The sequence below is a fragment of the Cricetulus griseus genome, chromosome 3 (genome assembly GCF_003668045.3).
Source record: "Cricetulus griseus strain 17A/GY chromosome 3, alternate assembly CriGri-PICRH-1.0, whole genome shotgun sequence".
Taxonomy (NCBI): domain Eukaryota; kingdom Metazoa; phylum Chordata; class Mammalia; order Rodentia; family Cricetidae; genus Cricetulus; species Cricetulus griseus.
Window position 1 is genome coordinate 107,650,699 of NC_048596.1, and position 24,566 is coordinate 107,675,264.

A 24,566-nucleotide genomic window follows, 5' to 3' on the forward strand; every position below is an offset into this window, starting at 1 on the left:
TAAGAAGTGGTCTCTTATATTAGGCATAGCTGCCACTGTGGAAGTACAAAGTTTTCTATCTGTGCTGACTGTGATAGAGAAAACTACCATTTGATGTGTCTGAACTTAAAAATGTATTATCTAATATCCAAGGATTCTCAAAGTAATATTGGCCACGTTCATAAAAGTGAAACATTTTACTCTTTACCTTTCACATTCATAAGATATTATTTACAAATAATATCTTGTCTACGTGCTATCAATAAATGAAAGAATCAGAACTTCCTAAGAGTTCTGATACCTAAGCAAGATGATCATGAGTTTGTGGCCAGTGTGGGCTAAATATCCAAACCCCACCTCAAAATAAAATGAAAGCAGGGCTAAGGGATGTACACAGTGAATAGTAAGACAATTACTATGTCTTAGGAAATTCCTAAGAGTTTGCACTGAACAGACACAAGAATTTAAAATTAAAAAAATAACCATGTAATCTAACTATAAAGAAATTATATAGTCCAATACTCTGTTTACTAATCTATAAAATGTGAATAAAACAGTACTAAGCTAAGTGAATTGTTCTGAAGAATTATGTTCAAATATAAGTAACTTGTAGATAGGCACATGTGGTTACTTTGTTCTCAGCTGTTCTTGTTACCCACAATGAAGGCACTGAGCACTCTGTCATTTCAGAAAGACATTGTGTTGTCTTCATCCTTCCCTACATATAACCCTCATGATAGGAATTTAGTTGATATTAAATTAATTATTTTAGAATAAAAATATCCTCATAATACTGATGCCAAAGCAACACAATTCTGGATGTAATGAGAACTCTAAGAGTGGGAACAATTAAGTAATTCAAGTGGCAAAATTTGAAGAAGTGGAAAGAATCTTCAGACAAGGAAAGTCTCTTTCCCTCGTGATCAAAATTTGGTGAGTAAGGGAATTCTAACTGGACTCCAGAAGCAGGAAATATATGTGCTTCTTAGAATATGTCTTCTAGATAAGAAAAACTGGATCATAATTTAACCCATTGGGTGGGTGTGATAGTGTATTCTAGAAAAATTACAACTTGTTAAAGTTTTTTGCTAGATTGTGAAATGATGCTTTTACTATTTTATTACCTTTAAAGTGTGTGTGCTTGTTTGTGTGTGTGTGTGTGTGTGTGTGTGTGTGTGTGTGTGCTGCATATTCTCATGTCAATGTATGTGTCCTCAGATTCAAGTGGTATCATGGTTCTGTAGAACTGTCATTGTAGATTGTAAGACACCCAGTGGAATCTGAATTTTGTGTTCTTAAATGCTGAGCCATCTCTCCAGTTTGCTTTCTCTTTCTCCTCCTTTCTTCCTTCCTTCCTTCCTACCTTCCATCCTTCCTTCCTTCTTTTCTTTCTCTGTCTTTCCCATTTCCTTTTTCTTGTTTTTATTTATTTTTATCCCCGCAGTGCTTGAAATGGAACCCAGGATATTCTGTATGGTAAGGGAGTGTCCCTCTATTCAACTACATACACTTTTAGTCATTGCTATTTTTCAATTATTTTATTTTGTTTTGAGAAATGTTTTGACCATTTATCCCAGGTCAGACATAAACTTGTAATCCCCTTACTTTAGCTTCTCAAGTGTTGGGATTACAGGTATGAAGTACTATAACTATATAACCAGCTTTGAAATATTTTATTTTTAAGCAAAATTGTTCTCCATCTATCAACTTGATACATGAGGATTTGAATAAGATGGACAAATATATGAATAACAAAAAATTCCATATTCATTGGAAATTCTACTTATATTTAATTCAACACGTTATCATTATGTTGGACCATAAGCTGAATAACTCCCTCCTTCAGAAACTATTATAACATAATGTCCATACCAAATATATACAATGCACTTTGATTTCAAATAAATCTTCAGTTAATAATCCAACTGAGAGACTAACATGATGACAACTAAAGTATTGTGAGGTGCAAGTACATTGATCATCAACAATATTAGAACCCACATAATCCACTCTTCATTTGCATGCTAACATCAACTATGACCCTGGATGATATGCAATAAATAAAGAGGCTCATTGTGCTTTTTCAGTGCGGAACACAGTGAGATAACCAAACTGCTTCTTCTTTAAATCTTTTATTAAATTAAAATGTGATATATTGTTTATGATCTAATAAAGCTTTCCTGGAGATCAGAATGCAAAGCTAGCCTCAGTCATAGAAGCCAGGCAGTGGTGATACACACCTTTAATCCCAGTAGCCATACTAGTTAGCCATAGAATCTGGATTAAAGGTACACACCTTTGATCCCAGGACTCAGGAGACAGAGACAGATAGATCTCTGTGAGTTCAAGGCCACCCTGGGCTACATGAGAGTGAATCAGTCTAAAAGAAAAACAGAGTTTACACCTTTAATCCCAGCACTAGAGAGAGAGTATAAGGAGCTCAGTGCAGTCTCAGAGAGCAGACTGGGACTTTTGGTGGAGGCACTGCAGTCTCAGTGAGTCTAAGAAACAGTTCAGTGGGGAGCAGTTTGAGGTTTGGTGTATCACCCCTTCAGTCTGAGCATTGGTAGAGGTGAGAACTCTCAAGTGACTGGTGGATTTGCTTGCTTTTCTGATCTTTAGCTTTACGCCAACCGCCCGCCTGAGTTAGGGCCCAAATTAATACACAAAGAGACTTGTATTAGATTCAAAGCTGCTTGGCCAATGACTAGGATTTCTCATCTGTTAGCTCAGTATTAAGTATCATAAATCTATATATTTTATAAGACTTATCTTATAGAGGATGCCTTCCCCTGGCACCCTCCCTTGCGGGAGGATAGCATTGTGCCATTGGAGGAGGAGCAGAGCAGAAAAGAGGACACTTCCTATTTCTCCTTGCTTAATTATGAGTCTCCTTGCTATGTCACTTCCTGCCTGGATCACCACTTCTCTACTACATTTCCCAGAATCCTCTTTGACTCCTAGTTCTGTCTAACTTGCTGTCTCATTGGCCAAACAGTATTTTATTAAATAATCAGTAAGATGAACATACTCAGTACACTCCCCATCATTACAGAAGATCATAACCCATCAAAATGCAAAGAACGAGTAACCGTGTGGTGCCGTAACCAATACAATGATGACACAACTTCTATATCTAGGGCTCAGGGATAATTTTGGAAGAGGTGCTAGCCAGGGGAGTAGGATATGAGCTTTTGAGATTATGTCTCCTAGAGGTGTCAGAGAAGCAGTTGCTAGGGGCAGAGGAAGGTAGCAGAGTAGGGTTCTACAGTACTGTCTCCAATGGAAAGAAACATCAACTACAACAACTGTTCACATATGAAAGCTACCTTACATGAATCAAAACCTCAATAAGAGGCACAACTGGCTGTAGTCCAATAAGGAAAGAAGCTCAAAAGAGAACAGAGGAAAATTTTGTGAATCACTCCCATGACCCCAGACAACAAAAAAGAGATAGTGTTATCTAGTAGGAAAGAAAGAAAGTGAGCACAGGACTTTGCTATGCCCCGCCCCTTCCCAAGAGGTCCCAGTAACAAAGCACAGCCTCACTGTCCTTTGCTCCATGCTGGACTCAGGCTCTTGAACTCTTCTTGTGTGATACCACAGAGACCAGGTTCCAAGGACTTCAGAATTGATTCTACCTATGGGCTTCAGCAGCCTGGGGCTTCCAACTCACCTCACTACTGTGCAAATCCATAGTGTTTCTATTCATCTGTGTAACTTGAATATCTGATCAACAATGTCAAGAAAAAAATGCTACTGATCACAGATACAAATCAAATAAAATACTTAGGAATACATTTACTCAATGAGCAGAGGGATTCTTACATAAAAAATTGTAGACTATTTGATCAAAGAAACTGGAAGAGACTCAAGTAAATGGAAAGCTATTTTGTATTCAAAGAATGGAAAAAATCTATTGTGAAAATGTCCTACATTTCTGCTTGAGATGGTCTACAGACACAATACAATTTCTTTCCAAATGAGCACCAAAAACAAGCTCCTAAGAAAAGAACAAAACTGAAGGACTCAGTCTTCCTGACTTCAAAGTACCCATCACAGCTCAGTGCAAGTAGCTGAAAGGGAATGGTTCCCCCATGAAAACAGACACAGACCTGGGAACAGAGCAAAGAACCCAGAAACAAATCCATACATCCATAGCCAAAAGATGTTTGGAAAAGGTGCCAAGAACTCACAATGGGGAAAGAGCAGTTTTCATAGACAGTGTTGGGAAATACAGGTATCAACTTGCAAAAGAATGAACTTTGACCCTTATCCTCAACCACCTAGAAAACTCAACTCTGTGCATAAAGACTTGACTAAAGACCTAAAATTATAATACTTCAAGACACACACACACACACACACACACACACACACACACACACACACACACACACACACACACACACACACACACACACACAGCTTTGTGAAATTTTTCTTGGTTCAAAATTTCTTGGATTTATTTATTTTTGATATGGCCCAATAGGCAAAGGACACTAAAGCAAAGCTATGCAAATGCAATCGCACCACCCTAAATGCTTCCACACAGAGAAACAATCAGCAGACTCAAACGAAAACCTGGGGATTTAAAAAAATGCAAACATTATGCTGAGTTCTTAATATCCAAAATCTATAAGAAACTCTTTATCAAGCTAATAAATAACCTCATTTTAAAAAATGAGTACAATAGTTGAGGACCTACAAATAGCCAACAAATACATAGAAAATATCAAAATCATGAATCTTTAGACAAATGAAAATAGAAACTAGTATAGCTATCATCTCCCACCTTTTAGAAGGAGAAGAACTATTATCATCAAGATATTAGACAGGAATGTAGATTTCACCCAGTGGTGGAGTCCTTCTTAGTAAGTACTAGGGTCTGAGTTTAGTCTGCAGCATAGATGGAATGAAGATAAAGGGCAAATGATGGTGCAAATGTGTAGGAAATAATGTTAGTGGAAATGTAATTAATGCAACTATATGCAAAACAACATGGAGTGTCCTCAACGAATAAAATCTAGTACAACTAAATGGTACTCCAAGCCCACTCTGAATTATTTTTTATAAAGAATGGAAAATCAGTGTATCTGTGGTAGTTTGAAAGTAATTGGCCTCTATAATCTCACAGGGAGTGGCACTATTTGGAGGTGTGGCTTTATTGGAGTGAGTATGGCCTCCTTGGAGGAAGTTTTTCCATTGTGGGGCAAGCTTTGAGGTTTCCTATATGCAGAATACTGCCCAGTGTCTCAGTTGACTTCCTGTTGCCTGCAAGATGTAGCACTCTCAGCTCCAATACCACGGATAACTACATGCCTCTTTGCTCCCAATCAAGATGATAATGGATTGAACCTATGGCATTGTAAGGAAGCCATCCAATTAAATGTTTGCTTTATAAGAGTTTTTGTGGTCATGGTGTCGCTTCACAGCAATGAAAATACTACCTAAGACAATATCCAAGAGATGTTTGCATGTGGATATGTATTGCTATGTTAAGTTACAAAATCAATCTAAGGCCCTTCAATTCATGCGTGCATTACAAAAATATTATATTAAACACAATGGGCTATCATTCAGCCACTAGGAAGAAAGACATTCTGTCATTTGCAGATACACTAATGAGCCCAAGAGATGTTATTTTAGCCAAAATGAACCATGCACTGAAAGGACAAGCCTGCTTATATCATTTGTAGACTTCAAAAATGTTTACCTTGCAGAGTCAGAGAGTGTAGGAGCAGTTACCAGAAACCATGGTATTCAGGGATCAGGCTCAAAGTAGGAATGATGCTGGTCAAGGCAGGCAAAATGACACCTCTGTACCTGACATAAGTTTAACATAGGAACTGGATAGCACAGTGATTGCAGTTAATGGTGTATTACATTATATTATTGGAAACTTCTAGGAAAGTAGATTAGAAACAATTCTCATGGTGAAAATGTTAATCATATGAATCAACACATATTTTAATTAGCAAGAGTTAGTCATTCCACAAGTGGCTATCCTTTCACAATGTTGTAAATTGTAAATACATAAAGCTTTTTAAGTCAACCACAAATGACAAAGTATGAAAGACAAAATGAGGTCTGACAGAGGGACTAAAAGACAAGAGAGGAAAGCACATGAAATACTCAGCAATGAGTATTGAAACACGGGCAGCATAAAAACATTAAACATTCCATACAAAATGTATTTAAATCCAAAATGCTTTATTCAACATAGACATTATCCAGAATGTCAATAAATTTCCTTAAAAAAAAAGGTTCAAGGAACTCCATAATCAGTTCCTTCCACTGATTTACCTACTGAAGTAAGGATGGGCATGGAGAGAGAGCTCAAAACTGTCAGTATCTGCTTCACAAGGGCTCATCTCACGTGAGCATTTATTTGACAGGGAAACAGCTCAGGCTCCTGCTTTTTCCTCCCTTAAATTGCTGAAATTTTTCCCCCAATTAAATCACCCAGTGACAGCAGCAATTCTATTAGGCTACTTTCTTAGCACAGTGAGAAGGGAGAAAGATAACAAGGTAACGCCGGCTACAGCATAAATCACCGTAAGGAATGTCACTCAGTGGCTCTGGATCCAACCCAAAGCCATGAAATACAAGATGATGCTGGATGCTGAAGTGAAAAATACCAAGTGCATTTCCCTGAGACTCAGATGTGACTACTCGGCCACATTTTATGTAACAGTCTGAGCGGGGATGAGTAAAACAGAGGCTGCGGAACCTGGGAAGCCTCCTACCCACATTAAGCTAATTGAGTTGGAGACATCCAATTCATCATTTTTGCAGCTTGATTTATAAGCAGCTCACCCTGCCCTGGAACAGAAAGGGGAATGTTATGAGCTAGCTATCCTCAAAATTTCAAACCCAGCAGCTCGGAATCTGTCAATATCTTAATGGTACTGAGAAAAGATGAATCCAATTCAAGTGCACCTCTGCGACCCCAATGAAAAAATAAATATCTGGTGCTCACTTTATAACTGACATTTCTATGAACCGTCTTTTCACATATTGGAAATCCTCTGTGCCGGGAGCCTTTGGAAACTGCATCATGATTTTAGCAGGCCGATAGGGGTAATTTGAAGCAGTTCTCTGCTGGGATGAGACTTTCATTCAAAATAAAAGAAAAAAATCTTAAAAGACAGTTGAACTCCAAATGTAGAGATTCGGCCTCTCACTGCTCTGGTTTGAATCACCTGTAAAGACTTAAGACACTGACTAATAAACAGAAAATTGTCTTGGACAATATGTGAAAAACCAAGAAAGAGGGAGCAGGCACAGCGGCTCTGCAGTGCTGAGAACACTCTTCAGGAGCCAGTGTACCTTGGCCTTTTGCCCTGAACCTGCCCTGAGCCTCTTGGTCTTTGCAGTTAGGGCCTGCTGTAGAGCTGGGCATACTTTGTGCAGAAAAAGAATTGGGAATGCAGTTTTTCTATTTTCCTGACACTTACAAAGTGTTTCTTTTAGAGGAGGGTGAAGAATTCCTTAACCAGGCAAAAAGTCTGAGCCAGAGAAATGAGAATCATAAATTCTCAGGGATGAAAGGGAACTTGAAATTCATTCCATCCAGATCATCTTCACCTCTACTCTCTGGTTCATGGAATCCATAAATGACTTGATGTAATCCATTTCTTCCTAAAATTGTATGCAACTTTCTGGTACAGATTGAAGTTTTATTTGACAAAAAGAACATAATTTTTAATTTCTCAAGGGTCTACTAATTTGAAAACATTCAAACTATAGTTCCAGATCCTGTCACCTGTATCATCTGAATGATAGCTTGCCTGCTTGCTAGTGTAGCATCTCTCCATCCATCCCTCTATTTCATTCTTCTTTCATTTCTTCCTTTGTCTTGATCTTTCTACCCTTCTCCAACTCCTCCAACCTCTCTCTATGAGTCAAGCTCCCATGTATCCTAGGATGTCCAGACCTCAGTATGTAGCTGAGGATAATGCTGGACTTCTGATGCTCTTGCTTCCGCTTCTCTAGAGCTGGAATTAGAGGTGTGCACCACCATGTGGGAAACAAACCCAGAGCTTCATATATTCTAGAAAATTACCAACAGGGCTACATCCCTAATCCTACACTGACATTCTCCTGTCTTCTTTCTGAATACAAAGAGGAATAATTACAGGGAGCTCACTACTTAATGAGGCCAACCATTCTGTCTTTGGTGAAAGTTTCAGAATTTTCTTTTATACATTTACACGACTCTGTTAGTCTCCTCATTGACTACACTTGATGTCTCCAAGTTCACATTAAATGTATAGAATACTTTCTTGCTTCCTATAATTTTAGGACAACATTTACCATGTCCACCTGTGCTGGCTATTCTCCAAGGACAACTTTACTCCTGCCTCTGATCCTCACATTTGACCTGGCTTTAACCCCATCCCAAGCCTATTAATCTCATTCCTCTCTGGAAGAACTCTCATTTCTGCCATTCTCCCTGAAGCAGACCACTTATATGCCAATGCTACACTCTACAATAGTGCAGAACCATCCGTCCTCCCTTTGTTCTTGATATGACAATTGTGTTGGCTTGCCTACCTTCTGATCACAGTCACTCTCTGACTCACAAGCTTGCAATTCCCTTAGCTTATTCTCTTTCGTGTGCTGCTACTCTCTTCTCACTGATCATTTTAAAGAGTCAAAATGAGCAAAAGAAAATGAAAGGCAAATGGAAGATGGAGTACTAGAGGTGGGATTTGGTATAGATGTGAGGGGGACTTTAACTGTAAGAAAATGTAGCTGGCAAGTACAGCCTCCTTCACTTTAATGACTGTTCTGGGTGTATTTATTATTATACTCAGAGCACACATGTAGAAACTGGGCTCAGGGCTGCCTAATTGGTATCCAACTGACACACTTATGACATCCATCCTTATCCATAGTATCTTCCCCCCACACCAATGCCCTGCACTGAAAAAGAAGCATATAAGAGAATTAGCCACATCAGCACTGCACTGATGAGTATGTGCCCATTTAGTCACTCAGTAGCACCTATTTATCAGATAGCCTGCCACAGAATTGTAGCACTTATGTTCCAATAACCATTATTCCCCTTAATAATGGCCCCAAGCCATAAAAGTAATGATGCTGACAGTTTTATTACAATAAGCTGCTGCGGACTTGATAATGCATTTTGTAGCAAATAAGTGATACTTGCTTTATTGTATTTGTTGTTTTTGATTCCTAATTGTGCCTGATTTGTAAGTTAAACTTCACCATAAGTACATCTAGACAGGAAAACACAGTAAACTGGAACTGTTGCCCCAGGCATTCTGAGGGGTCTTTGAAGACATTCCCCAGGAGCAGGTAGATGGTGCCACTGCATGTTGAGTGGACAGTAGCACTTCAGCACTCAATGCTCTTCAGAGAGAAATTAATACTCATTGTTGAAAGGCTATTTTAAAACTTTGGTGGTGCTTACTAATAATTAAGAACTGGTCATATAAGTGTCTCATGAGTCGGTGGAAAATTAGACCACCACTAAAGCTATTTATTATATTAAATAAATTCCTTCGTGTATAGTATGAAGAGTTGAAAATAGAAAGTCTCCATAGTGCCAGCCTTGGTGTTCAGTTACTATTTCAAGCTGAATTTCCTAAGTGGCCTTGAATTCCATATGTCTCCAACTGCTTATTGGCCATTAAGGTACATACAGGAAGGCTATTTTCCTGAGTGTCATGTATACAGATAGACTTTATTGTAAGTACTTATTTATTTTGACATGTTTGTATATGTGGGCATTCACATGACATGACAGATGTGTGCAAGCCAGAAGACAACTTACAGGTTGATTCTCCTTCCACCATGTGGGTCCTGGGATGGAACTCAATTAGTTTTGGAAAATAGCACCTTTACATGCTGGATCATCTTGCTGGCCCATGTATAAACATGCATTTATTAAGTACACCTTGAACATTCTTGATATGACTTACCTATGATCCAAAACTCACAGGAAGCCCTAACACACTCAATGTTTGACTCACAAGTAACAAATCATGTTCCCTCAAAAGACTTTTGGCAAGAGACAGCTAGATGAAGGGAAAACATGCCAGAGCACCATTTGTGTTAAATCAGCTCACTACATACAGGCAGCTTCTTTGATAGAGAGAACAAGTCATTTCCACTTTCCCTTCAATGTGTGTGTATACATATGTGTATATATATTATATGATATATATGTAAAACATTTCCTATTTTTAAGAAAATATTTTATTAATTTTTTGATAATTACATATAATGTATATTGATTATATTCACCCCACTCCTACCCATTCTCTCTTAAACATACATTATTTGGTTTTCTTTGAATATTACTACAAAGCCCTCTGAAATGCTATTTGCACTTATTCAGTTTATAATAGCTTCTGATGATCAAATAATTTACGCCCGTCCTATTGTTGTCTCTAATGAAATTTAAATTCTTCACAGAATAGGACTTGAGCTTTTACTTATTTTATTATTCCTCATTGTGTATATGAAGTACTTATCTCATACATGGCAATCACTCGGTAAATGGATTTTAGGATCCAAGTTCTATCTAGAAGTCACAGGCTGATGTCTAAGAACATCGAGTGTCAGGCTAGAAGAAGTAAGATGGGCCATTTTCATGATTCAAATTCATATGGAAGCTTAGAACCATTGCTTTACATATTTTAATCATTAACAATGCATCCAACACAGATACTAGAAAGAGAAATGCCCTATAAATGGATCACATTCAGGCTCTGATAGTTTTAGCCAATGTAATTCTGAGTAATCCTTGAATTTCCATTTCTGGGAATATTTTCTTTCTGCTCACTACCCTGTCACATAAGCATGGGGAAGTTGTGTGAGCTCAATGGCCTTCTGTGATCCTTATTTTTCCTCACAGCAAGAAATGCATTGGCAACATGATCTGGTGTATATCTACACACTGACATGCGAATCTTTATGATGTATTATGTTTTCTATTCTACTGCCTATTTGCTCACTAGATTTATTTTACAAACATTTAAGGATCAGATGCCCTATGAAAGGCCTGACTTTAGTTATTTTCACTGTTCCTTCTGTCTTGATATCCTATGGCACTCAATTGCTGGTAACATAACAACCTGAAAATGAGAACTCCGTTGTAACATGAACTGGATTTATGCCCAATATCTCTCAGGTAGTAACTGTGAACACAGAATAGCTTCCTAAACACACTATTCATTTTCCTCACCCATAAGGGAGAAATAATAACACATATGTCCTTATATCTCTTAGAGCTTCAAAAGACATGTTTCTTTAAGCTTTAGTGAATTTTTACTTGGACTATTCAAAACCCAGTTGTGTGTCCACAATTCACTAGCTATACTTCATTTGACATAAAGTGACATCAACTTGCATAGGAAAGATGACTAATTACATAGCACATCCTGGATTATCCTAAATGAAACCATAATATAAAGCCATTATCTTCAAGACCACAAAGATAGGGAAATGATAACAATAATTGATATCTATCTACAGTTCAGAATTTATAACATTCAGTTTAGGTATTTCTCACATATGGGTATTTTTTGTTTCTTTAAATGCAAAACAATTATAATTTACTGAGTACCTGCTAGGTGTGAAGGGTGACTCTAAATATTAATTCTTGTGTATGATCTCTAGAGATTATAGATAATCCTGCCCTTTTAGGTACTAGAGGGAACACATTAATATGTTTATAATAGGAAACAATAGCAGATAACAGAGACATGCTTGAAACCCATACCTGTTGATTCTAAATATCTTTTACCTCCCCAAATTATACATGTTTTTTCTTTTCATGATAAACTTGGAAAGAATTGAAAAAATTCAAGTCAACTAATTTTTGATATTGATTTACTTATCTACTGTGCTGATATATATATATATATATATATATATATATATATATAGTTGACAAAGGAGAAATAGTTGACAACCTTCTTACTCAAAGTATGCAACTACTTTATTGTTTAATCGGGAAGATGGCCTGGGAATTGCAGCTAACCTAAGGGCATCAATAACATCAGCATCACTACCAGCGACAGGAAATATCTTTCACTCATGGGCAGCTTCTGTGGGCTTTAGTAATATTTTATTTATTTTTTAATTGTAACAGAGACCTTGGCAGTAATGAGAATTTAGTCTTGAGAAAAGTTATATGGATAAATGAATTAACTCTTGCTGGGCGTTGGTGGCACACACCTTTAATCCCAGCACTTGGGAGGCACAGGCAGGTGGATCTCTATGAGTTCGAGGCCAGCCTGGTCTCCAGAGCGAGTGCCAGGATAGGCTCCAAGGCTACACAGAGAAACCCTGTCTCGAAAAAAAAATGAGTTAGCTCTTTAGGGACATTTGTATAAATGGTGACTATTAATATTCATTCCATATTAGTATAAGAACCTTTTGTTTACCGGGATGGTGGCTCATGCCTTTAATCCCAGCACTCAGGAGGCACAGGCAAGATGGATCTCTGTGCGTTTGAGGCCAGCCTGGTCTATAAAGCTACACAGAGAAACCATGTCTCAAAAATCATTTTAAAAAATCTTTAAAAAGAACCTTTTGTTTAAAAACTAATTGTGCTTTTGACATATAAATATATATATTTATCTAATATCTCTTTAGATATTTAGAAACAGGAGGTTTAAGTATTATTCTCTAATTCATCTTTCAAAAGCCATAATAAACACATTGTGGAATTCATTCTATTGACAATTCTTTTTTCTATTTCTTTTAATACATATGTGCACATGTATATGGAAACCAGACAACCTCAGGACTTCTATGAAACTTCTCATACAGGGCATCTCACCATCCTAGCCCTCACCAATTAGGTAGTTTGACACTGTTTAAACTCATGTCATACTTGCAAGGCAAGTGCTTTAACTCCAGAGCCGTCTATGTACCTCTAGACCCAGAGCAGTGGTCTCAACCTGTGGGTTGTAAACCCTTTGAGACTAAACAGCCCTTTCATGGGGTCACCATAGACCATTGGAAAGCCCAGGTATTTACATTATGATTCATAACAGTAGCAAAATTACAGTTATAAAGTATTAACAAAAATAATTTTTTAGTTGGCGGGTCACCACAACATGAGGGACTGTATTAAAAGGTCACAGCATAAGGAAGGTTGAGAATCACTGCCCTGGAGGAAATTCTTGAATTGTGAAAGGCAATGATTAGGCCTTCCTCTCTTGATTTTTTTCTTTATTTTCAGTATCAGGCCTAAAAATTAAGATATTCAAGATAAACTGCAGTGATCCTTTCCAACTAGAGAAAATGAAAGCAAAATAGGTCCCATTTGCCAAGAATTCCAAGCAGGAGTTTTTGTACTCTGGTTCAGTAAACAGTTTTGCTAGGCCATGTACCACTCAGCTACTTCCTTTTACCAGGGTGGGCACACAAGTATGCAAACCTTTGCCAAACCCTTCTGGTGTCTTTATTAACTACATGCTTTTCAATTTAGCCTCAAAATTCTTAGCTTCTTCCCCTAAGACCAGATGCTCACAAAATCATCGGCTCAGCTGCTTCCACCATCTAGTGGCAAGAGACAGAAGTGAACAGGTTTTATATTTTCCAGAATTGCTAATACTGGAAAATTGCAAGAATCAGCTAATTTCTTTCTAATCATTGGCATTCCTAAAAATACCACTTCTAGAAAGTACAAATAAGCACTGTTTTTAGCAGCTGAAGTTCAAGACTTCATAACTTCTGGGGTCATGGGTAGCTTTTGGTTGTTTTTAGTTCATTTTTCCTCCCTACAGCAAAGGTATTTATCATGTACCATGAAATTTATGAAGCAGCTACTGCCTGACCAATGCAGTCTTGGAAAGAATGTTATATTCTTACATGGAGAGTACATGGCTCTCTTCAATGACAATTACTTAACATCAGGAAAAATTGTAAATATCACTACCAGGCAAACACTGTGATGTGACTTGCTGCTTTCTGATCTCTGTACATCCCTCTGTTCCCACAAAGTCCTGTATGGTGAGAGTGGCTCCTGTATCTCAGTCCTCTATATTGCTCCCCTTACTGAGTAACCTTACTCATACAGCTTGTACTACAGGGAAGATTTGTGCATTTTAATTTCTGTATTAGACTCTTTGTTTCTTTTAATCTTAGTTTTTTTTTTTTTTGAAGGGAGGGGAAGCAGAAATCACATCTGAGGCTTCAAACTTGCTAGACAAATGCTCTATTAGTGAGTTGCTTAGGATGACAATTTAAACTTATTTTACACAATCAGTCAAAATGAAAGCACTATTTAAGCTCTACCATTCTCTCTTCTAACTTGACTATTTAATAGGTCTCAGAGACCTGATGATTTATTTCCTAAACAGTCAAATCCATTGCTTCTCTATGCTCACCGCTTATTTTGTATTGCAGAGCTCATCCACCTTACCTTCTCTGAGATGCCCTTGATTCTGATCTCACACTTTCCCAGTTTTTCCTCAACACTGCTACATCAGATGAATAATTGTGTAATTTGCAAGGAGGACTATGTCATTCTCCATTATAAACTTTGCAAACATCCCTTATTACTTAGAAGGTGAAGTCCAAACTCCACCAGAAGGGCATTCTTTGCCTCTTTCCAACCACCTCCTTTGCTTTATGGCATGCCTCGAACTTACCAGTTCTCTGTAATTTGCAGTTATCATTTCAACCTTCTTCCCTATTCAAGTACCTTCAGTTCCCAGAATTCTTGGCCACTGTTATAAAATTACTGGACTTAAGGGCAACTTTAACCTTCACTCCTTATCTTCTAAAACTCCCTCTAAAGTTCTTACACTGCTCACATTCACCTCCCATACAGCCAGAGGGAAAATTTAACTATTAATTCTATGTCTTGGGAGGATTCACCTCTTCTTTGCTACTTCACTGCATACAACATGACATAGTTATGTGTCAGTCTCAAATCTAAAAATCTAACTACAGCATGTAAGAAACCTGTAGACAAACTCTCTATATCTCAAGGCATAACACAGAAAAACAGTAGACCGGAGGAAGTCAAAGACAATTTGAAGAATGAATCAATCAACACACACACAATCTTTTTTTCTTAATGCTTAGGTTAATAGCATCTCAGAATTTCTGATCATTTCCCCCAAAGTTACACAGACTGAAAATGGCAAATTAGGACTCTAATGTTTGGCTCTGACCCCCATGATTGTTTATACAAACACACTACATTTGGAAAGAAAATAACACAACCTGGACATACTGGAGTAACAGGTGCTGATGTAGAGAAAGGTGGGTATACTCAGATACTACAACACAAAGAAAGAAATCCAGGGATTTGCTCCAAATTCTAGCTTAGAATATTCCTGTACTATGAATTCATACAACATTTAACAAACAATAAGGCATTGGCAGCAACAATGAATCATTCCATTTTCTTTACTTCTTCCTGTAAAGAATTTTGTATTGATTTATTTTCTTAAATGTCAAAGAAGTATATGAGTGAATACATTATACATAAAGAAATCAAGACTTATCAAAGCTATAACTTGAGTATGCTCGTATAGCTAGGAAGTAGAGGACATGGCTGCTTTTGATTCCAGGACCAGAATGAAGCTTAAAACCATACTCTTCCATTGTTTGAGTTAGATAGTCTGCATGTCTATTATGTTTTTCCCTGGTCATATCTGCCTAGCTAAGACATAAGTTAATTCAGAAGAAAAAGTTCCATGAACAATTGTACTTAGGAAATATTTTGCTTTAGCTATATCCCCATCTCAGAGGTTGCACTGCATATTATATTAAAAGCTCTGAGAAATTTTATGCTAAGTTAACAGGGTTCTCCATGCAGCTGTGCTGAATTATGTATCTCCTTATTTTCCATATACTGCTGATGAGATTCCACCAAATGCACCTATGAAAATGTGGTTTAATTTCATTGCAGATGCCACAGTGACAAAGAAGGGGAGTAATGTAGCAATGCAATCAACAGACAACAGAATAAAAATGTAGTATAGCGCAAAGTGAATTTCATGCCTATTAAAACAATAATGGCATCTATCAAGGAGAACACTCTATATTTCCCAGCAGAAGGTACTTAGAATAACAAAAGAAAGCCCATTTCCAAAATTTAACTTTGACGGAGACGTTCACTCTGTGTGGTATGGTCTGTGATAACCAATGGGTAGACTCAGATCTAAGAGCGAGGAAGAGGTCTCATGGCACCCTCAGCTTGTGCACCTCCATGAGAAAGCTCCTACTATCTTAGAAAGAAAATCATAAAGGAATTCTTGGTGTTCTTTTTTTACCCATGGTTATTTATGTCACCTTCCTTCAGATTGAAATTACACCCTTGATTGCCCAATTGTTGTCTGTCCACAGATTCTCCAATGTTTTCCCACATGTACTCAACCAGTGCCCAGTTGTTCAAATGAATAGCTCTTTCTCACTAACCCCACATTCTAGTAAAGCTTCCCAGAACCCTTCATTCTACTGTCAATAAAACCTAGAAGGACTATCAATGGTGCAACTAATACAATTCCCACCAGTTGTATTTTCCAGTAAATTACTGCCAATTATAAGATGACTATCAGGAATTTTAATGTACTCTAGGAGGCATCAATTTTAATAAGATACCACAGGTTGTAGTACTCAGACATATTTCAGCTTTGTTGATATATGAAAAATTATGGCATTTAGGACAATGAAATTCTGTATCAGTAAATATTAGGCAATGGAGAATGGGATAAAAATTATACAAATCCTCTCTCCACCACTTGCTCACTAATTAATGCTCATTACAAAGCACCCTGGCACTCCAGGTCCCACAGTATTGAAGATGGAAGGATCTGAGTTTATAGACTAAGAATGACTGACAAGTAATTATAACTCACCTTCTCAGGGAAGTAAAATGCACATTTAAATCCATGTTGTTTGTCCATCCATAACCTAATGCATAGAGCTGACCTTCAGTTTACACTTACCAAACAGACATAAACTGGAGAGAAAATTCCTCATGCTTCACTTTAGGCCAATTTATTTTTTATTGTGATTATGAACTGATTTCTTTTATGTGACATTCTAGATGGTATCTAAAGAAAAAGCATCCCCATCTTGAGGCAAGGAAAACAAATTCCCTTAAACTCATTGCTAAAGTAAATGCTTCTTTCCAACTCCATACTTCACACTGGCCCAGGCACTTTAATGAAAACTAGCTAAGCAAACCAATTTATCACACAGGCACCAAAGACAAGAATCTTAGGACTGAGGCATTGGGTGATAGGAGTTAGGGAAGAAATGATATCAAAGCTGTAATGCTAAGATTAGTCAGCAGATGAGTTAGAGGTTAATCACTGTGATGTTTAAATGGTTACCCAGCAATCTCATACTGTTTTTAACATGCCATATGCAAATTCTTAATTAATACCAGAGAACTCCCTGGTTTGCTCAGTGAAATTATGGGGCATTCTCCAACTGTGTGCTGTGCTTCCTTCCTCTTGCCTCTTTATAGTGTTTGACCCAGGAACACCAGACAGATTAAGAAAAGCAACAAAGTTGAAAACACATTTTTAATTGGCCATTTGTACGTGCTTAGCATTTTCCTGATTTTAGTAGGTTTCCTTTGCATGAAAACAACATGCCAGTTTTTCAAACAGTAGAACTGTGATAATAGAATAACTTCTTACCATCTTGACAAAGAAATTAGTCCTGTCTCTCTGGAAATGCATGATCTTGGACTTAATATGTCTGGTTATGCTGGAGCTACTCCTACCTGCATTTGAACCCTTCCTGGGACTCTCTTTCTGAGTATCTTCATTAGTTGAAGTCAGTGGCCTGGGTCAGCCATGGCAGGGATGTTATGACACAAAATTGGTAGACTCTATAAACAGGCCTGATTGTCTTTAAAAGGTATACATGTTTATTTTTATAACTGCTGTCAGAGGAATGTATTAGAGTCTTTTCTGACAAGATCATCTAAAAGCACATCCTGTTTAGTATAGTATCTCTAAGATGCTCAAGGCAAGCAAGACCTGGCCTCACAAGGGCTACCTCATAGCCTCAGAATAGGTGTCCTGACCAAGCTGTTCTTCCCTTTCCAAATACATTGGAGGCTATCCACCCTAAACTCATAGCTGCAATCAGGGAAGAAACACTGTTTCTATCCTTGGCATTTCATATGAGATGCTTATTATTCATACATGATACTTTAAAATCTGATATGTGGAAAATTCAATAAAAATCACCACTATGGTAGAATCATAAAATCTAATAAAACTTGCTGAAGAACAGAGTACACAATAAGTTACATATAAAACCATTGGATTTGGGCTGGTAACACAGCTCAGTGGGTAAAGCTGCTGCCTACGCAAGCCTGGTAACTTGAGTTTGTTCCTTAGAGTATAACTGTAGGTTAAAGGAAAGAACCTACTTCTCTGACTTCCACACACACATACACACTGTAAAACACATGCACTCACGCACTATACACCCCCATATAGTAATGACAACCAAATTTTAAAAATAAACCACTGAAATTGTAGATAGCTATTCTAATATATCTGTAAGGGAAAGAATAAAGAACCAATAGAAAAATACATATAAACACACACACACACATACAGGAAGAGAGAGAGAGAGAGACAGAGAGAAACAGAGAGAGAGAGAGAGAGAGAGAGAGAGAGAGAGAGAGAGAGAGGAGATAAATCTAATCTGTAGAAATAGGAAACTTATGAGCATTCCCCAAACTCTAGTGACATTTCCCAAATGAAGTGTTGAATGGTGTAACAGAGGAGGATACAAACATCCGGAACCACACAAACTTATTGGACCTTTTCTTATTCATTATGTATATCCTGAAGACAATGACCTAATGTAAGGACCTACATATTGCTCTGCTTATTCTTTTCTACCATAATCAGCCTAGTTTTAGTTTGATTAGTGTATAGACCCAATTCTTAAAACTATGCTCTAGAGAAGAAAGAGGACAACTTTTATACTTACATTTACTTTCAAAAATAGTTAAGAAATAAAATTTTAAAAATTGTTTTTGTATGTGTATGCATAAATTTGTGTGTGTGTGTGTGTGTGTGTGTGTGTGTGTGTGTGTGTGTGTGTGTACACATTTGGAGTCATAGGACAACCTGGGTGTCAATCTTTTCCTTCCACCAGACTATCTGGACTTCAAGCTTCTAGGGATGCTCTAGTCTCCATCTCCAATTTCCTAGTAGTAGAACCAGGATTATCTTGTGATATGTGTATACTTGTTATGTGGGTTCTGGAGATTTGAACTCAGGTCCTCACCCTTGAAAGTAAGTACTTTTACTCATTGAGTCATCTCATCCTCTTGTGCAACTTTTACAGTTTTTTTTTTTTTTTAATTTTGATACAGCTGTATGGAAGTGCCAAGAAAACCATTGATCTGGATAATAAAGCAAATGTTGTTAGAAACTGAAAGATTCATCAGCATGATTTCATTTTAAAAATATTAAGTGCTTACAAGTTTAATCAAAAAGCACAAAATCTTGAAGCTCCAGACCAGTAGATAAAATAGCAAGCAAGGAGTACAGAAAATTCTTAGTCTAGTTGAATTGTCTCTTCTCAAAATATCATTGACCAAAAATTATATTTAAATTTAAATTTAAAAGGTAGAAAGTGTTGGGGGGAAGTATGACACCAAATAGAAAGACACCTTGGAAACCATTTTACCTAGAATAAAGTTGAGGTGTTGATGAGCCAACTCACACATTTTCAGTTTCTGTTTAGACAGCAAGGCAATTATTAGGTGTGATTAGGATATATTTACTTCCTTTGTTGCATCTGAAACTAAACATGCTGATGGAAGGAGAGCATTTGAGCAAGCACCATGGTATGCCAATGTAATTTTTTGTCCTTAATATGCACATGGTTTGCTTTCCCTGTCAAGTTTTCATTCTTGAATCTTAGACCTTTTTCAACAACTGAAAGGATTTTCCAGACATTCATACAATGGAAATAAAAATACTTCCCAGAATTACCAGGTTGGGTTCCAAACCACAGAAAGCATCTCTCCAACCAGTAGCCACAATTATGTTTAAAAAAATCCTCATTCAATCAGGCCCACATTGCCTTTAGCAATCAGGACTGCCAAAATTCACCAGCTATGAAATATAAAAAGTAATCTGACTGACCTTCAGAGGAGAAATGTGAGACTGTAAGACATATCCGTGGACATTTTCTATTTGCGAGAGGTTCTTCTCTGATACATGCACCAGTTCTGGACCTCTCACTTCGTGGGTTAGCCGAGGTAAGGAATGATCATGTGGACCGTCCTCATCTTGGTATCGATACTTCTAGGAGAAAAGCAAAGAGGGAAAAGATGAATCAGTATTAGGAAGGGATTCATTTAGGAAGGGATTCAGACAATTTGTACTTATCAGGGCACACTGCATAACTACTGTTGGCTTTGCCATATGATTTGGCTTCAAACTCTTCCAGTGGTCACCACAAACCTGGTCAAATCCAAGTAAAAAGTCATCAATATTAAGCAATGCTTAACTTTTTTGTCATGGCAATATACTCTATTTCTGAGACAAAGAAAACTGGAAACAAATAAGACTGAGAAAGCTTACTTAAATAGTGAGGAAATAGTCTTCCAAATAACAAGACTAGTGGCAGAGGTAATACAGTTCAGTCATGGGTAGAGAGGTTGACATCCTTTATTCATCCTTAATATGTTCTCATAGCTTCTTGTGCTTGCTATGTTATAATCTTTTATGCTATAATGTACATTTCCAATTTTTCACAAGTCTGTTAATCTTGAGGTTTGAAAATAAATTGTCAGTGTTCAACCTTGTATCTCAAGCTCCTAAGCCAAGTACTGACCATGCATGTTCAACAAGTATTTGCTGAATGAAGATATAGATGCCTATTGAGGAAATGGAGGGAAAGGGTAGGTTTTATCTAGTTGAGATACAGAACTATTTTTGGCTGCTAAATGTAACTTCCTTCATTATAAAGAATTATAAAACCAGGTTTAAGGAAAATCACAACGATATTGTTTGCTCAACACATAACAAAGGACATCATATACTTCAATACATTGTGCTCTCCTCATTATTCACTTCTCCATTTGCTGAGACTAGAAATTAATAAAAATGCAGTTTTGTAGTCAAGAATGATGCAAGATTTGAGCTGGGCACCTTTAATTCCAGCACTTGGGGGGCAGAGGAAGACGCAGGTGGATCTCTGTAAGTTCAAGACCAGCCTGGTGTACAAGAACTAGTTCCAGGACAGGCTCCAAAGCCACAGAGAAACACTGTCTCGAAAAACAAAACAAAAACAACAACAAAAAAAGTTCATCCAGAACTTTTTTCACTCCACAGTCAGTTGCAGAGAGAACTCTTTGAAAAAGGAGTTATTTCACAAACAGGAACAACCTATTTCAGGAGAAGTGTGGAGTCAGTAAGAATATGAAATAAATAACAAATCTGCAAAGGAAGTGATGATTCCTAGGAAATATGTGAATACGACTCAGAACACAGAAAAAAAAGGAAGAAAGAAAAACAGCAGGGTGAAGGAAGCTGGCTCAAAAACAGAACCACAGAAAAGAAAAAGCTTTCACTTTCTGCAAAAAGATTTGCCACAAATGAGCAGAACTGCCAGTTGCCTTCTTGTGTTATGTAACATATTATTTGTATAGTTTGATAATTATTTCAACATTTTACTTATTTGAGTCCTGTGCATGTAGAGCTGGTCCTTTTCCAGTTCTTTCCTAGTTTCCTTAGCCAATATGTGATGTGCGGCCCCTTCATGACTTACATCTGCTGCAGTTTTTCTAACTTACTGCTTCACCTCAAGGAGAAACAAGTGGACAAAGGGGAGTGGGAAGAAGAAAGATAAGGGGTGAGTAGAAGGAGGAGGCCAAGACAACAAGGACCAGAAGAAAGGAGATGACGAATGCTCAACATAGTGAACAGGTCATCTTACTGACTCAGTTTTGTAAATTCACTTCATTAATTTAAAATAAATTATTTGAATGCTGTTTTGACTGGATCAGGGCTCTCTCTCCTCTTCCCAGGTTTGATGGAATGGAAGATAGGAAGAGCAAGGGCAGGACAGACATTATATAATTTTTATTGTTTCTTCCCTAAGTCTTCACCCACTACTACACTGTGCCTTGCTTTATGTGCTTCCAGGGGACATGTGAAACCAGCCACTTTTTAAATTTGACATTCATTTTTCTGATTACTTTTTTAACATTTGCCTTGCCTACTCCATTGACCTACTCTTCTGTGGGAACAGGGACCCTAATTGCTCTGTAGTTCATTGACCTCTAGTGCCTGATATACAGTAGGTCCTCAATAAATGTTGAATGAATTGTCTGGCCCAATCTCTTTAAAATCTATTATTCAAAGAAGGAAAGAAAGTAGGTCAACACTTGCTGACCACACACACTCCTTCCCCACGTGACAACACCTTTTTGGAAAATCTCCCACAGCTGCCCTACAGCTTAGCCCAGTGAGCACTAGAAAGAGGAATTTTGATCAGATTTGGAGCAGGATGTGAGCAAGAGTACCGCTCTTCTAGAAGCTTCGTTTGAATTTTTTTTCAGAAAAATTTCACAACTAAAAGGAAATACTTTCCTGCTTTTTGCCACAAAGAATAGGACAAGCCAGGATGTTAATTAAATTACAAATCAGCTGTCTGCTTGCAGCTGACAGAGCTTTGTGTGCTTCCAAGCAACTTCAGATATTTTCAACCCTCTGTAATTACCTACAATGGAGAAGCTGCCAGTAAGAATGCCTTCATGAATATTTAATGGCTCTGGGCTCTGAAGATTCTTTTTAAAGCACCGATGATTTAAATAATCAAGAGAGACCCTACAGTTACTCTGGGCTGCCCTCCATCTGTCCACAGAAGATTCTGGAAGCCCAGTCAAGAGTGTAGCTTTTTCCTGAGCTAAGCCCACATGTGAAGGAGGGCAGATTCATCCAGGGAGTCACCAAAGAGTTAAACAGATCTGAGTTCTTTGAGTGTGTCATAATGGAACCCCAGACTGAGATGTGGAAAAGTAATGGGTGTGGTGTTATGAAGTAGATTTATATAAGGTAGCATACAGTTAGGTTGATTTTTTTCAAATAAAAATGAATTTTTAAAAGTTCTTTCCTTGAGTTTTTCTCAGAACAACTAGACAAAGAAAATGTTGTCTTATGATTTCCAAGTGAGAAAGAAAGAGGTTCAGAGAATCTTCAAAACGTTAAATACACTGTGAATTTGTGTTTTATGACAGCCACCTTTTGACTTCCAGTTGCAGCCCAATAGATTTGGGGGAAAGTCTGCACTGGCTATGGAAACACAAGTCCAAACTTCTGTTCTGATGCTGGCTACCTGAGTGACAACTGTGAAGTCGTGGAGTGTCTCTGAGCTTTACCCAACTGCAGGTATACATGGAGAGAACAGCATTTATTTCACAGAAGTATGAGGACTGAGAACAGACATTGCATTCCTGGTACATACTAAGGTTTTTGACAAATCTTAACGCCCACTTTTCATGAAGTCTTAATATCTTTGCACTTTGCAGCTTTATTATTAACTGAAAAAAAAAAGAGTCAGTCCCAAGAGTGAACTTTTCATAGGGCTACTTCTATCAGCATGATGAAGAAAATATAAATAATTATTTGGATTATCCAAATATGTCTCTTATAGTTGCACTCCTGAGGACACTGAACAAAGATAGTGGCTGAGAGACTAGAAGAGACTCCCAGTCCATCATCCACCATGTAATCTTGGGAAACTCACTGAACTCTCTGAGACTTAGCATCCTCACTGTGAGAGGAGAAGCATTCTTACAACACAGGGAGGCCAAGTGATAGAATGCATGGGAAGACAGGAGAGCACCTGAGCCCTCACATGCAATCAGTATGGAGTTTCATTGTTTTTAAACTAGGACATTAGATGCTTAACATGATTAGTAATGATTTTAAAAGTGGTAGAAACTAGAGAAATACATCTACTTTTTTTCCTTCTCAGTTTTTAAATCTGCTTCATTTGATCTATGGCACGGCCTTTATCAATGCCTATAAATGCAATAGATTTACTGAACACCTACTAAGTGACATGCACCATAGTCACTTGTTGGAGAAATAACATTACAGGTGACACTGGAAGTGTTCTCTGATGCTTTCTAGAGCATACGTTTTTAAAGAAAGAAAAAACCCGGTAACACATAAAATGTGGGATGGCCTTCTGCATGATGCAATTATGTGTTACTTTTACTCGTTGATGAACAAAGCTGCTTTGGCCTATGACAGGACAGAATATAGCTAGGTGAGAAATCCAAGCAGAGATACAGGGAGAAAGAAGACATGGTCAGGAGAGACGCTATCCAGCCACTCAAGGAACAACATGCCAGAGCACCACAGGTAAGCCATGGTCCATGTGGAGATACACTTAATAGAAATGGGTTAATTTAAATGTAAGAGATAGCCAGTAATAAGTTGAGCCATCAGTCAAACCATTATAATTAATATTAAGCCTCTGAGTGATTATTTTTATAAGCAGCTGTGGGACCTGGTGGGACAACACAAAACATACCTTTACACACACATGAAGGAAACTGAAAGAATCCCCTATTTTGCTAG

General features: G+C 37.6%; 1 protein-coding gene across 1 annotated transcript in view; it reads right to left on the bottom strand.

The window, feature by feature from the left end:
- LOC107977363 (disks large homolog 2) overlaps positions 1-24,566 on the bottom strand; it is a 1,172,797-nt gene that overhangs the window by 980,344 nt on the left and 167,887 nt on the right. The window contains exon 2 of the mRNA XM_035442394.1: positions 20,115-20,273. Coding sequence (XP_035298285.1) covers positions 20,115-20,273 — 159 coding nt within the window. The remainder of the gene's footprint in view (positions 1-20,114; positions 20,274-24,566) is intronic.